Raw genomic sequence first — 12,291 nt, forward strand, 5'->3', positions numbered from 1 at the left:
AAAATGAGATAAGTAGGGTGATAAATAGTGAAGAGATGAGGTTGATGGATCAGTAGGTTAAGTAAAACTGGAGAGTTGGATGTTGGAGTGTGAGTACTAAAAACATGGGCAGGAAGTGTTGTCAATAAAGGAAGATGCTTCAAATCGAGATTTGGAAATGGTGTAGTAATTGATGATTGAGATTATGGTCTACATATTCATGGAAATATGGTGGAAGAAGGCATCCCAGGGATGAAGAAAGTCAGGCAAGTTGTTAAATATGTGGCTCATGTGTATGTTGAACCTACCAAGAACAGTAAGAGTTGTCAAGAGTAGGGGTACAACAGAAGCCAATGAGACAGGTATCAGTGATTGCCCAACTGAGTATAATCTCTCCCTCTTTGAACTTTCTTTTAATTTTGTATCTCATTAGTAACTCTTATTTTATTTGCCTTTTGTGTACTTGATTTCTTTCTTTCTTTTAAATTAGGCAATGAAAACAAGGTTATTGCTATCTCCTGTAGCACAAAATACCTGTTTTATAATAGTGTTGCCGTGAATAAGAGATTACAGTTATTCTCTGTATGACTGAGGACAGAACCATTTCATTAAGAGCCAGTCTAGTTTGGGATAGAAGAACATAAAAGAACAGTTTACTTTAAATGTAACACTTGAGAGAAATCATGTATGACAAAGATACATAGAAACAGTCAAAATTTATTTTAGAAGAGATTTTTCAATTCTTAAATAGTATAAAAATAAACAGACATTTGTTTCAACACTTGTATTTTACATAAGTTAATTTAAATACACATTCATCTGAGTCACCAAAACATTCACATACATTCCAAATTCCCAGATCCAGTCAGAAGATTGATGTTAGCAACAAATCAATTTTTTTAAAAAAATCATTTTTCTTATTAAATCCCTTCTACTATTGACTATTTCTTTCTTAACCATAAACCTTTTAAACATAAAATCTTAAAAATTCCCCTGAGTTATTTATTTTTAATGAAATTTCATTTTCTCCCTCTGCCTAAGAGGCATGTTTTCAATTATTTACACAAATCCTGGTATAATCAGTGTTTGATTTACAAATATTAAAACCTACAGTATTTTGCACAGAAAGTCTCCTCAATAAATTATAGTTGAATGAATTAATGAAGCATCCACAGGCCCTTCAAAAATGTATTATAGGTCAGTCTAATGGCACATCCAGGCTAATGAGATACAGTGTACAGTGTACTCTGTGGGCTGGTGTATAAGTAAACCCTTAAAGGCATAAATTCCAACCATACCTATCTCAGTATAGTGGAGATGTGTTCCTGAACATTTACTCACAAATCTTAATCCAATAGTTCTCTTGTAGTTTGCATAATAGTTCAGAGAGGTAATTTCAAGGAAGATATATTGATTCTGACATAATACAAAAAAATCAATGATCGCAGCCTTAAACTCAGTTTATAACCACATCCTAACAAAACATAAATAATCCTCAATAAATTAAATTAATATACAGTACCAGAAAATGTCAGCTGACAATGAGATGTGGAAAAGAAGCATATCTTCCTGGGAACTTCTCAGGGATTGGTTGGTGGTGTTTTTCACCAAGAAAGGATATTCATTAGAATAGGAATATACCTTTCTTCCTGTCAAGAAACCCCTAGAGTTCTAAGGCATTAGTCACTTTGTAGGCTTCTTCTGTTACACATAGTTACAATTTATTATTATAAAGTTTTCTGCCTTTCACTTAAAGGCTTTTTTTTTCTTTTATTACTCTTAAGAGGAGCTAAATAGTAGTCCTGAGCTGAGGTTTTCCCGAAAACTACAAAAGTTCAGATAAGAAAATATAGACAGAGTCGAAGAAAAACAAACTCAGATCTTAAAACTAGAAAAACAAAAGAGAAGAACTAGTCAGAGAGAGTTTCTCAGCAAAATGGCTATAAGAATCAAAAGGAACAGTGTGCAGGTAGTTGCTTCTAATGCATCAATGAAGATACAATAGAAATATCAATAGTGTAGAAAGAAACTTGCAGTGTTTTGCCATCTTAGAACAGCATTCAAATGTTCAAACATCTTTGCTTTTGTCTTATTATAATATAAATTGAAATTCAAGTAAAAAAGATGTCAAACTCATTTCCCAATGGTTTGTCAAAAAGAATGAAAACTGGTTTTCCCTTTAACTTGAAGAAGACATCTTTAAAATGGTGACAAAATCTTCACAAGTTTGACCCCTTTCTCCTTAACAGATGATGTTAAGTAAATAAGGAGTTTCATATAAATATTAAATAATTAAGTTAAAAGAAATAGTTCATATAAATAAATAAATATGACCCAACAGGCTTCTACAGTTCAGTTGAACGTTCTTTTAGTAGTACTGTGGGATTGATGTCATCTAGTCCAGAGTGGGAAGAGCTTACATTAATGGTGGCTGTCTTGGTGAGCTGTTGATCTTGAACACTGAATGAAGTAAAAGGACAGCCCTTCACATTCTTGCAGATAAGAGACTGAATTGAGGCAGCGTTGATGATTTTAAAACCTACTTCTCCACCAAAAGTGCTAGGCTTCCAGTACTCAGGAGAACATATGGGATTACCCATAAGTCCTTTCAGGGAGAATGGTGCTCCAAGTTCTACCATGGTCTCACCAAAAATGGCATCTGGGCGAGGCTTTTCTACCAAAAGGGCAGGATACAGCTCCATGGCATCAATGTCACCATAGAGAGCTTCTAACTCCGCAGCCATTTCCTTCTCTCCTGCGAGGTGACAGACAGAGATGTAACCGATGCACAACTTTACAAAAAACACAAAGATGTTCTAACCCTTTGCTTAATGTGCTTTCAGCTTCTCTGTTGTTCTCATCTGACCCTTGATTCTTTTAAAAAGTTTAGACATTCTCACCTGTTAGTTCTTCAAATGATTGGTAGGGCTTCATGAGGAAGTGTTTGCGGTACTCATTAAGAGACTGGTATTTCATCTGCCTGCTCTGGTCAATGGAGGCCTTTGCTACTTGTTGTACTGCAGGTGAAACATTCCTGCCACCAGCAACCTGTGGGGAAATGAATTAAATTGTAAAATTTAAAGATTTTAAGTCATACTTATGACTTCTATTTTAAAGGCATTCCTTGGGTACAGAGTAGGTAAGACTGATGCTCCCAGCTGAGATGTAACCTATTCAAGTTCAAAATATTTACTCCTTTTATTTATAAGATTCTGGAAAGTTTTTTAAAACATCTATTTTTGTAAGGTCTGATTACATCTCATTATTTCATAATGGCAGATTAAAAGTTTTGGCTTTCCAAAAAATGCTGGGCTTCTTGTTTCAGGAAAATACTTTTACTAACAAAATACTTCTATTTAGGTAAGTTTAAGAAAAATTATTTCAGTGGTATAAATTCCAGTTACTGAGTAGTGTCTGCTATATTCCGTTTTTCAGTAGTAATGCTCACCCTGCCAGCAATTTGCCTGCTGAATGATTCAACAAACTGGGTGAGTCCATGTCCCAGTAATATAGAGTTGTTGTAGACAAACTGTTGATAGTTGTATTCCTGGTCGTCAATTTGAAAGGTGTCGGGCAGAAGGGGATGCCAGTGGTAGAGTGTATTGAACTCAGCAGCAATTCGGTTTTGGTACTGGAATTGTTGGTTGAAAAGCAGCTCTGGGTCGAACTTCAGTTTGAAGTGGTAGCCGCTCAAGTGTTGTACATAGTCTTCAATCACAATCTTAATAGTTTCTCCTATTTGCACAAAATAATTTAGAACATTAATTCTTTATGATCACGATCTTCCAAGCAAGTGAAATGCAATTTTCTTAGTTCGCTATTCCTTCACTTCTATTTTTTTCTTTTCACTATAAAAACAAAAGGTAGTTATATTGCCAGTCATGCTTGAGGATTCAATTAATATGAAGCGTGTGATGTTCTATTCACTACATTTCCCTCGAGTGCCTTAAAACACAGTGAAGGTAACATGTAGGTTTTCTCTGGGGGAAGAGGCTTTTATTTCAATTATTTTCTCTTCTTGCTTACCTATCAGTATTAGCCTGCTCGTCTGGAATAACTGCTCATCGTCCCATTCTGGATGCTCTTGTTTAAGTACATCACATACTCTGTTATGTTCCCGAAGCCAAATTGTGGCATACATCATCAGACCAGGCACCAGGCCAAAGACCTCCTGGCCCACAGCAAACTGCAGATGTTCAGGGACGTGAGGCGGGTAGATCATCTTGACCTGAGTATCTTTGACTGTGGGAGGATACATCTCTCCATCAACTATCTAAAAATAACAGTAATAAATAAACATTCATAAAAAAAGACTTACACAAATTTTAGTCATTAGAGATTTTTAAATATAGGTATGTGGTGAATCATAACTAATTCTTAATATGCAAATGGAACAAACCTGATATTTCATTTTTCCATCCTTGAAAAGGCGTAGTTTATGCTGTCTATCCAAAGTTTCACCATAAACATGATTTAAGTCCACCTAGAAGATTATGGAAAATTTTTAATTTGTTGCTCTTGTAGCTCTTCCTATATAAAGTGCCTATGATATAGTTTATCATTAAATAATTTGATGATTTACTTGCTTTAAGTAAAAATTTGTAATAAAATACATTATTTATAGCCACAAAATAAACTTGTTTAATCACTGAAGCTACAAACATATATATATTATATAATATGTATATATAATATATATATGTAATCTTCCATTTAAAGGTATTAATATCTCATATGGTGCTTATATCATATACTTCACTATAATTATGTTTTTAAAAAAGCATCAGAAAAATTCTTATTGAAATAAAATTAGTATCAATAAATTCAAGTTATATCATTGAAATCCAAGAGATAATAATGTGAAGAAATCTCACCTTATAGTATTTAAAGTAGCATAATCAGGGTACAGATATGTTTTTGAAAGATACAACTTTTTCAGTGTTAATATTTGAAATAAAAAACATTAGAGCCAAATTACAAATAATATCTGTATATATGTATGCATGTGTGTTTGTGTGTGTGTGCATACATATGTGTATGTATGTGTTTTTACTAAACCAATAAATTAAAATGGAAACCCCATCAAGGTTTTTATAGATAGGACATTTTCTAAAAAAGAAGTTGAATTATTTGGTGTGTCATATATATATATATATATGGCATTTATTAATAGTACTTCACTATGATTTTCTATAATTCTGATTTAACTCTGTCTTACCCCATGGCCCAGTCCTTTGGTGAAAGCTGGTCCTCGCCTATGATCTGTCTTGAAAAATTGATGTGTGAAGTGCTGGGCAAAGAATGCAAACATCATATTTGTGCCCTGGGGATCAGGGATGAACTTTCTCCTTAGAAGAAATTTTTCCACTAGCTCTTTTGAATCAGGAAGCTCTTTCTTTCCTAAAAAATAAGAAAGCTAATGTAAGAATCCATCTATATATTCAAGGAAACAGATAGTGACTGTCTGTTTACCAGGACCTTCTTCATTTACAGGAGAAATACATTGTGAATAGGATCATAATATAAATGGGAAGTTTTAAGATATGGGGCAAATTATTACTGAATAAATCTATTTTGTTGAACTACTATTAATTCAGTTTTAATGAAAAGAATTGGAAAACACTAAGACAAAATGCCCATTCACTTTCATGGAATAGTTTTACATAGATTTATACTTTCAAAGATATCTCCACAGATATCCGTAAGAAAGGAAAAACACAGACTTCTACTAACAAATCAATGATGGTTTAGGGTTGAATATTTAGGTTGCAATCCAATCCCCATTGCAATGATACATCTCTAACTGCTTCCTCTCACTCACCTTTCACACCCATGGGTGTTGGGCAGTTGTCAGCCACAGGAGGAAGAGCTCTGGTATAATAGGAAAGATTAGAAAAGGCTTCCCAGCTTTTGTAGCCATAGTGTGCATTGTAAGTTGGTGGGCTGGCAATCAAATGTGATCTGGCTGGAATTTTCAAGATAAAAAATTGTTTTACTTTTCTCATACGCAAGGCAAATCAATTCATTTTTAGTGTGAAATATGCAGTTTGAAATATTCAAACTGGAGACTGAATTTACTTGCAACAAAGTTACTCTATTTTAAAACAATTACACCCTAAAGTTTAACTGCCACTTGTCCTCAAAAAAGAGAAAAGAATGATTCATTAAAATGCATTCTCAATAAAATATACATACTTTATACAAGACTTTATGGTCTAGCCATTTTGATTTTCCAATAAGCATCCACTTACTGCATAAGAGACCTATGACAGGAATATCTGGGCATGGCACTCATTTTAGAAATAAAGTTATTTTCTTAATGACCCAAATCCAATTTAATCATTAATTTCATGGGTGCAATCCTGTGACTCATGGACATTCAATAAACAACTGGACCACACTTTCTTCACAAATTCACAAGAACAGTGAAGGTTAGAAGAGGTGTGAAGGATTGTACATAGAATTCTGACTGTGAGACAGAACTTAATAAACTGGATGGACTGAGATGTCATTATTTTTGACTACTGAGGTAGAAGACAAACTAACATGGTACATTTAATGTCATTTTGACAAGGTTGAAAATATGGTTTGGGATTAGGCTTAATAATCTAAAGTATTCTAAGGTACATTTTTCTTTGAGGAAGGTACAAACCTTAGAAAGAGACTTGTACTTACATGTCAACACATATTTCATGATTGCATTTCTCAGGAAGGGAATGTTATTGACAATGTTCCAGACTCCCTTGAAGTGGGTAAGTATGTAGTGCACTGTATTTGGAGTGGGCTTCAGCAGTAATTTTATTCTTGTCAGAAATTCAGCTGCAATAAGAGAAAAAAAAAAAAGAAGGGAGAGGTTAACGGGCTACGTTGTAAGACACAAGTCTGTAAAATGATCCCTGTATGTATATCCCCATCCCAAGTCAGAGCACCTGAGGTCAGACTTACGTGTGGAGCAGTTTTCACCAGAGAATCCTGTTCTGGTGCAGTCACACTTATACTGGTCAAATCCTACGCTCATGCATACACCACGGTTTTGACATGGGTTCGAACAGCAAGGATTTGCTAAAGGACAGTAAATAAGCATTCTTCAGTATTTAATCTTGACTTAAACATTTGTTTTATTTACTATGAGGCAACTTCAAAGTCATCAATTCAAAAAATATACAGGTAGTCATGGGAAAACAATTCTTAGACCTGCCTCACCAAACAGTTAGAAATACCAACTTCCTATTCTAAATAAGGGTAACAATATTCAACCAAGGAATCATGTTGATAAACTTTTTTCTTAGTAACATTTTAGAAGTTCAAATTAGCATTTTTAAGATGCTCATAAAAGTAAGTAACACTTTCAAAATTAAAATGGCTAGATCTGGGAAATTAACCAAAATTTAGGGAAAATTTCAAAGTAAAAGCAACTTGCTTTTAAAAATATTTTGCCTGTCTTAAAAAAGTAATCTAAGGGCTCTCCTGGGTCAGAAAATCACTAATTAGGGTATTTAAAACAATAACTCCCATGCAGTAACAGTAGGTACCATGCACAAACATTTCACGTACATTGATCAGATCCTGTCTTATAATGACAACCTGCAAATTAGTACCACTATTCCTATTTAGCAGGTGAGAAAAGTGAGACCCAGACCGGTTAAGTAACTGGCCCAAAATGATCAGAGCTGGTGACAAAGTTGGGATGGCCACCCAGTTCTTTTGGACTCAAGTGGTCCAAGCTCTTTACAAAGTCACACAGCCTCTGTTCGGAGAGTATTCAGAGTACCGGGATGACGAGGGAGGTGGCCCCGGCCGAAGTGCATCTAGCTGAGGAGCCCGGGTGCGGACGCCAGGTACCCACCTGCGTGGCAGAGAGCCAGGGCGGCGCACAGCAGCAGAGCGCGGGCGAGCATCTCGGCGGCGGGCGTGGCGTTGCTGGTGCGTTAGGGGCTGCGGAGCCGGAGGTGGCGCTGTGCAGAGTCCTGGTTGCTCCTGACGCTCGCTGCAAGGCGTTTGATAACTGCAGGCTAACGGAGAGAACCTTCCTTTTATTGCATGCAGACTAAGCCACGTGATGGCATGACTGTTGCTTTCCGGCTTTCCTTAACTCACCCCCCACCCCCAACAACTTTTTCTCCCCCTCTCTGCTTAAGTAATTGCGTAAGAACCCGGGTCGGGGCAGGATTTTTACACACGCAAATGAAAAAAATCGGAAACCCGGAGAACTGCCCTCGGCTTTCCCAGCGGGTGCAAAACGGACTGGCCCGCCCCTCACCCAGACCTCCTCACTCCCCTCCCCAGGTCCTCCGTCCCGGCGCCCCGGTTTGCGCCGGATTCCTTTCCTTCCTCCCAGTCTTTGACCCGGCGCTTTCCAGTGCAGATCCCCTTGGGTAGGAAGGGAAGACACCAGGCTTCCTCTCCGGGAATCCGAGCGGCCAAGAGGTCCCGGCGCACAGGGAATCCCCTTGTGCGCTACCGGCCGGGTGCCTGGTCCTTCGGTCTTCGCGGGTCGGGGAAGTCAGTCTGGACAGACCAGACAGTCATGTTTCACCCACGTCACGTATTTCAGACGTGTCGTGATTTTAGTGACGACCCTTAACCGAGTGTATACTCAGCACATACACGCATACCTTGAATATTTAAAAGAAGTTTATTTGTAGGGATGAAATACAATCTCTATAGTCAGTGTACATACCTGTAAATTATAGCTAAACTGTCCTCAGCATAAGAAATACTGTTCTCCACACCACCTCCTCTTTGCTTCTTGTTAAGAGAGAAAAAGTAAATTCTCTTCTAAAATATTGCTCCTAAGCTGTTATCCGTTAGTCAATTTGAGCTCGAGCAATAACCACTACAGTAGTTCCTCTGCTCTGATGAATAAAGGGAAGCAGAGGTGTCCAAGCCGTGCATGGATGCTCAATTTCCAAAATATCTGCTTTAATGCATCTCTTTCTCTGTGGAGTGGCTTCCATTATTTTGGTCACCAGAACTTCACAGGAAACCCAAGTGAAAAGAAGCTAGTTTTTAAATTTGCTTTCTCTGTCTTTTCTGCTCACTTTTCTAAGATAATGATTTGTGATAGTGGGTCAAAGTACAACATTACATTTACGTTTCAATTGCCTGGGCTTATTAGGGCTAATTTTATCCTCATTTTGGAGCGTACTCTGATAAAGAATTGCATGGAATGGTTGTAAAGGAGAGATGATTTTTGACTATTTTGAATTTCATCCTCCTTTGCTTTTGTTTAATGTCTATCTTTGGGCAGTGGTAGGGAGGGGTGTGTGAGAGTGAAATACTAAAAAATAAAATTAGCAGCAGCAAACTGGAGAATAAAAAGTTTAATTAAGTCATACATTCTTAGTATTAATGGAAAAGAATGGCAGAAAACCTGAAATAAAGCTATGCCAGATACCTCAGTTTGTAGAAGTCTTAAAGAGAAGAGACTCACTTGGATTTTTTTAAACCATTTTGCTTAATGTACACATTATCTGGTTCCATTGAGACACACAAATGACTAAAATTCCATCTCATTCAGGAAGCCTTTCTCCTCTAGTCATATTTAATCATTCCACTTGTGGCACTCCCATTTTTTGTACTGAGTCTTACGTGGAATTTCAACTAAAAGCATACATTCAAAAAATTAATTCCTTTTAATAATTATAATTTTCTTTTTCACTTTACAAAAGTAGGTTCTATCTACTCAGATTTCAAGTTGACATTTAGAACTACTAACTGCGGAGCTTGCTTACATGCCATGTAAGAATCCATACTTTGATAGTGTACCAAAATTTTACACTGTAACCCTGAATTCATTTTGAAGTCATCTTTATTGTTATCCTTCTCATTAGATCTTAACTGTTTACCGACAGTGTATAGAAGTGTGTTCCGTTGTTTGCAAAGAGACTGAATTCGAAGGTGACACAAAACAGGGCATGGAGAATAATCACATTTAGTCTACTGGAACTTTAAAACATCTCTGGTTAAACTACCTGGTTTAATCTGTAACTTCTATGGCACAATACAGTGGAGAGAGTTCCATGTACCTATGCAGTCAGGAAATAATTCTCTTTTTGACTCAGGAGTAAATGACACTTTAGGACACAGTTTAGAAAGGAAGCCTAAGTATAGACTTGAGGAAAAACATGAGAAAAAATAAATTATTTATTAAATAATTTTTCTAGTCTGAAACAATAAAATAGAATGAATAGTACATTTTGGGTTGCTGAACATGGGAGGATATTAAATGTCCCAAACCAAATCAAAATGGCTCAAGCAGTTTTATGTGGAAAAGTACTATGATTCTGCCATGGTATATCACATCATTAAAAAAAAAGGTTTTGATTATGTAAAAATTATAGCTCTCACTTTTGTATATATTTAATGTTCCTGTGTATATTTTAGACAAATAATACATCTGTTGTGCGAAATTTCCTTTATTAACCTCTAACATTTGTTGAGAAATTCTCTGTGTGAAGGGAAAATGAGAAAGCATATAAAAATTCTTCCAGAGCATTCCATTGAGTTTTACTGCCCCCTTCTGCTGCTTGAATATGTATCAGCTTAACTTCCTCTGTGATTCTGTAAAGATCTCTAGGTAGATTTTGTATCTGATGTTATAATGTTATTAGAAATTCATGGGTGCAGTGCTCATTTTAGACTTAACTTTCATAAATATACTGAAAAGGAATGAAATAATTATTAGTTGAAGTGATAAGTCATTCATATGAGTTAAAAGAAAATAAAAAATAAAGACTATTAAAATCCAATATTCTGAATGAATTAACATTTTTAAGACATTTTTTATTGCTTTGAGCAGGGTTCTACCACGCACACATGGAAGGGTGACCATATCCACTATTTCAAGCCAGAAGCTTCTTTCCATTTCCTTCCTTTCTGCTCTAATTTAGTGATTCATTCAGAGAGAATGAAAACCACCCCTTGTCTTTTTCATTCATGGCATTCTGGCTAAAAAAACTTTTACCATCTTGGATTACAATTACTCTCGAAAGGTATTTTAGCCACAGAGTATGTCTGTTCCTTGAAGCGCAGAAAATAATTAATAAAATACTCTACTTTAGTCATTTAGTAAATCCTGGTTACATACCCATTCCTGACTACACAAGATAGGAGTGTTGAGGCTATAAACAGAAGCATAACAATGTTGTTAATTAAAAAAATAAATCCTTGTCAAATAAACCAATGACCACCTAATGATATCCATTTCCAAAGTTTTATTAAAAAATTAATCTCCTTTCTTTTTCTCAAGTAATTCAATTCCCTGAGTTTTCATGGTTGCATATCAAAACTATGCAGATGAGACAAAGCAGATTGAACATGGAGTTTCAAAAGGGTATAAGGTTGTACAAGAGAAAGTGAATGAGGTGAACTGGGGTGGGCACAGTGAAAACACACTCTCCAATGAAATATCAAGCTAAGGACTTCCAGTTTCTGAATCATGTAAGGAGCTTAGAAGTTGCTGCTCCGTCCTAACAACAAAAAAACTGAACAAACTGAAAACTCAACACTTAGATATATCTCAGACAAGTGAGGTGACAAGATAAAATGTTGCCCCATCCCCCCACCCCCACCAAACTGGAGACCTAGGCCATACAGAAAAGCACAATTTACCAGAGCAGAAAAAATCACAAGCAGAAAAACTCCATGGAAGCCAATACCTGGGTCAGAAAACCGCAAAAAGAACTGATGAATGGCTGGAGGCTCAGTGTGGACATGTCTGAGAGTTAAAAATTCCATGGGGCCCCCACACTTTTGTGAGTTTTACTTCCTGAAGCTCTGCCAGGTTCTCCCAGTGAATATCAGAAAAAATACCTCCTTGGGGCATTGGCAGGGGAATGGGGAAAGTTAACCACTTTGAAATATGCCAGAGCTTTCTGTCCTTATCAGTAAGGCCTGCACTCAAGAGAAATTGTTTTACCAGAGCCTAAACTTCTAGGATTTTGCCAGAGACCAGCTAGATCTGGGGGGAAGAAAATACCCAACGCCAGCTCCCTCTAGCTACCTGTCCTGCCTAAGACACGGAAGAGACACTTGTGACATTTATAGTTCAGGAGCACAGAGTCACTAAAAGACTGAGCCCTATTCACAGGACTATAGAATGCTGCCCCTCTTCCACGCCTTACCAGCCATCACTAAAGGCTTATATACCAGCATTCTTTTCACCCAGTACACCATGTTGGCTTTCAACAAAAATTACAGGGTATAGTGGAAGGCAAAAAACAAAGTTTGAAGAGACAGAAGAGATCAGAAGAAGATTAAGATATAGCAGAGATGTTTTAAATATCTTGAAAGAAGCTAGAGGGACAAAAC

At 36.6% G+C, this 12,291-nt stretch overlaps 1 protein-coding gene across 1 annotated transcript; it reads right to left on the reverse strand.

Moving 5' to 3' along the window:
• Positions 1 to 678: 678 nt before the first annotated feature.
• Positions 679 to 8,026, reverse strand: PTGS2 (prostaglandin-endoperoxide synthase 2). Its single transcript, XM_036912545.2, has 10 exons — positions 7,826 to 8,026; positions 6,925 to 7,041; positions 6,655 to 6,798; positions 5,801 to 5,944; positions 5,198 to 5,379; positions 4,379 to 4,462; positions 4,006 to 4,252; positions 3,428 to 3,714; positions 2,880 to 3,027; positions 679 to 2,734 (listed from the first exon to the last, which is right to left on the reverse strand). Exons 1-10 carry the CDS (start codon positions 7,875 to 7,877, stop codon positions 2,325 to 2,327), a joined length of 1,815 nt encoding a protein of 604 aa, XP_036768440.1. The 5' UTR covers positions 7,878 to 8,026; the 3' UTR covers positions 679 to 2,324.
• Positions 8,027 to 12,291: the final 4,265 nt, after the last annotated feature.

The sequence above is a fragment of the Manis pentadactyla genome, chromosome 9 (genome assembly GCF_030020395.1).
Source record: "Manis pentadactyla isolate mManPen7 chromosome 9, mManPen7.hap1, whole genome shotgun sequence".
Taxonomy (NCBI): domain Eukaryota; kingdom Metazoa; phylum Chordata; class Mammalia; order Pholidota; family Manidae; genus Manis; species Manis pentadactyla.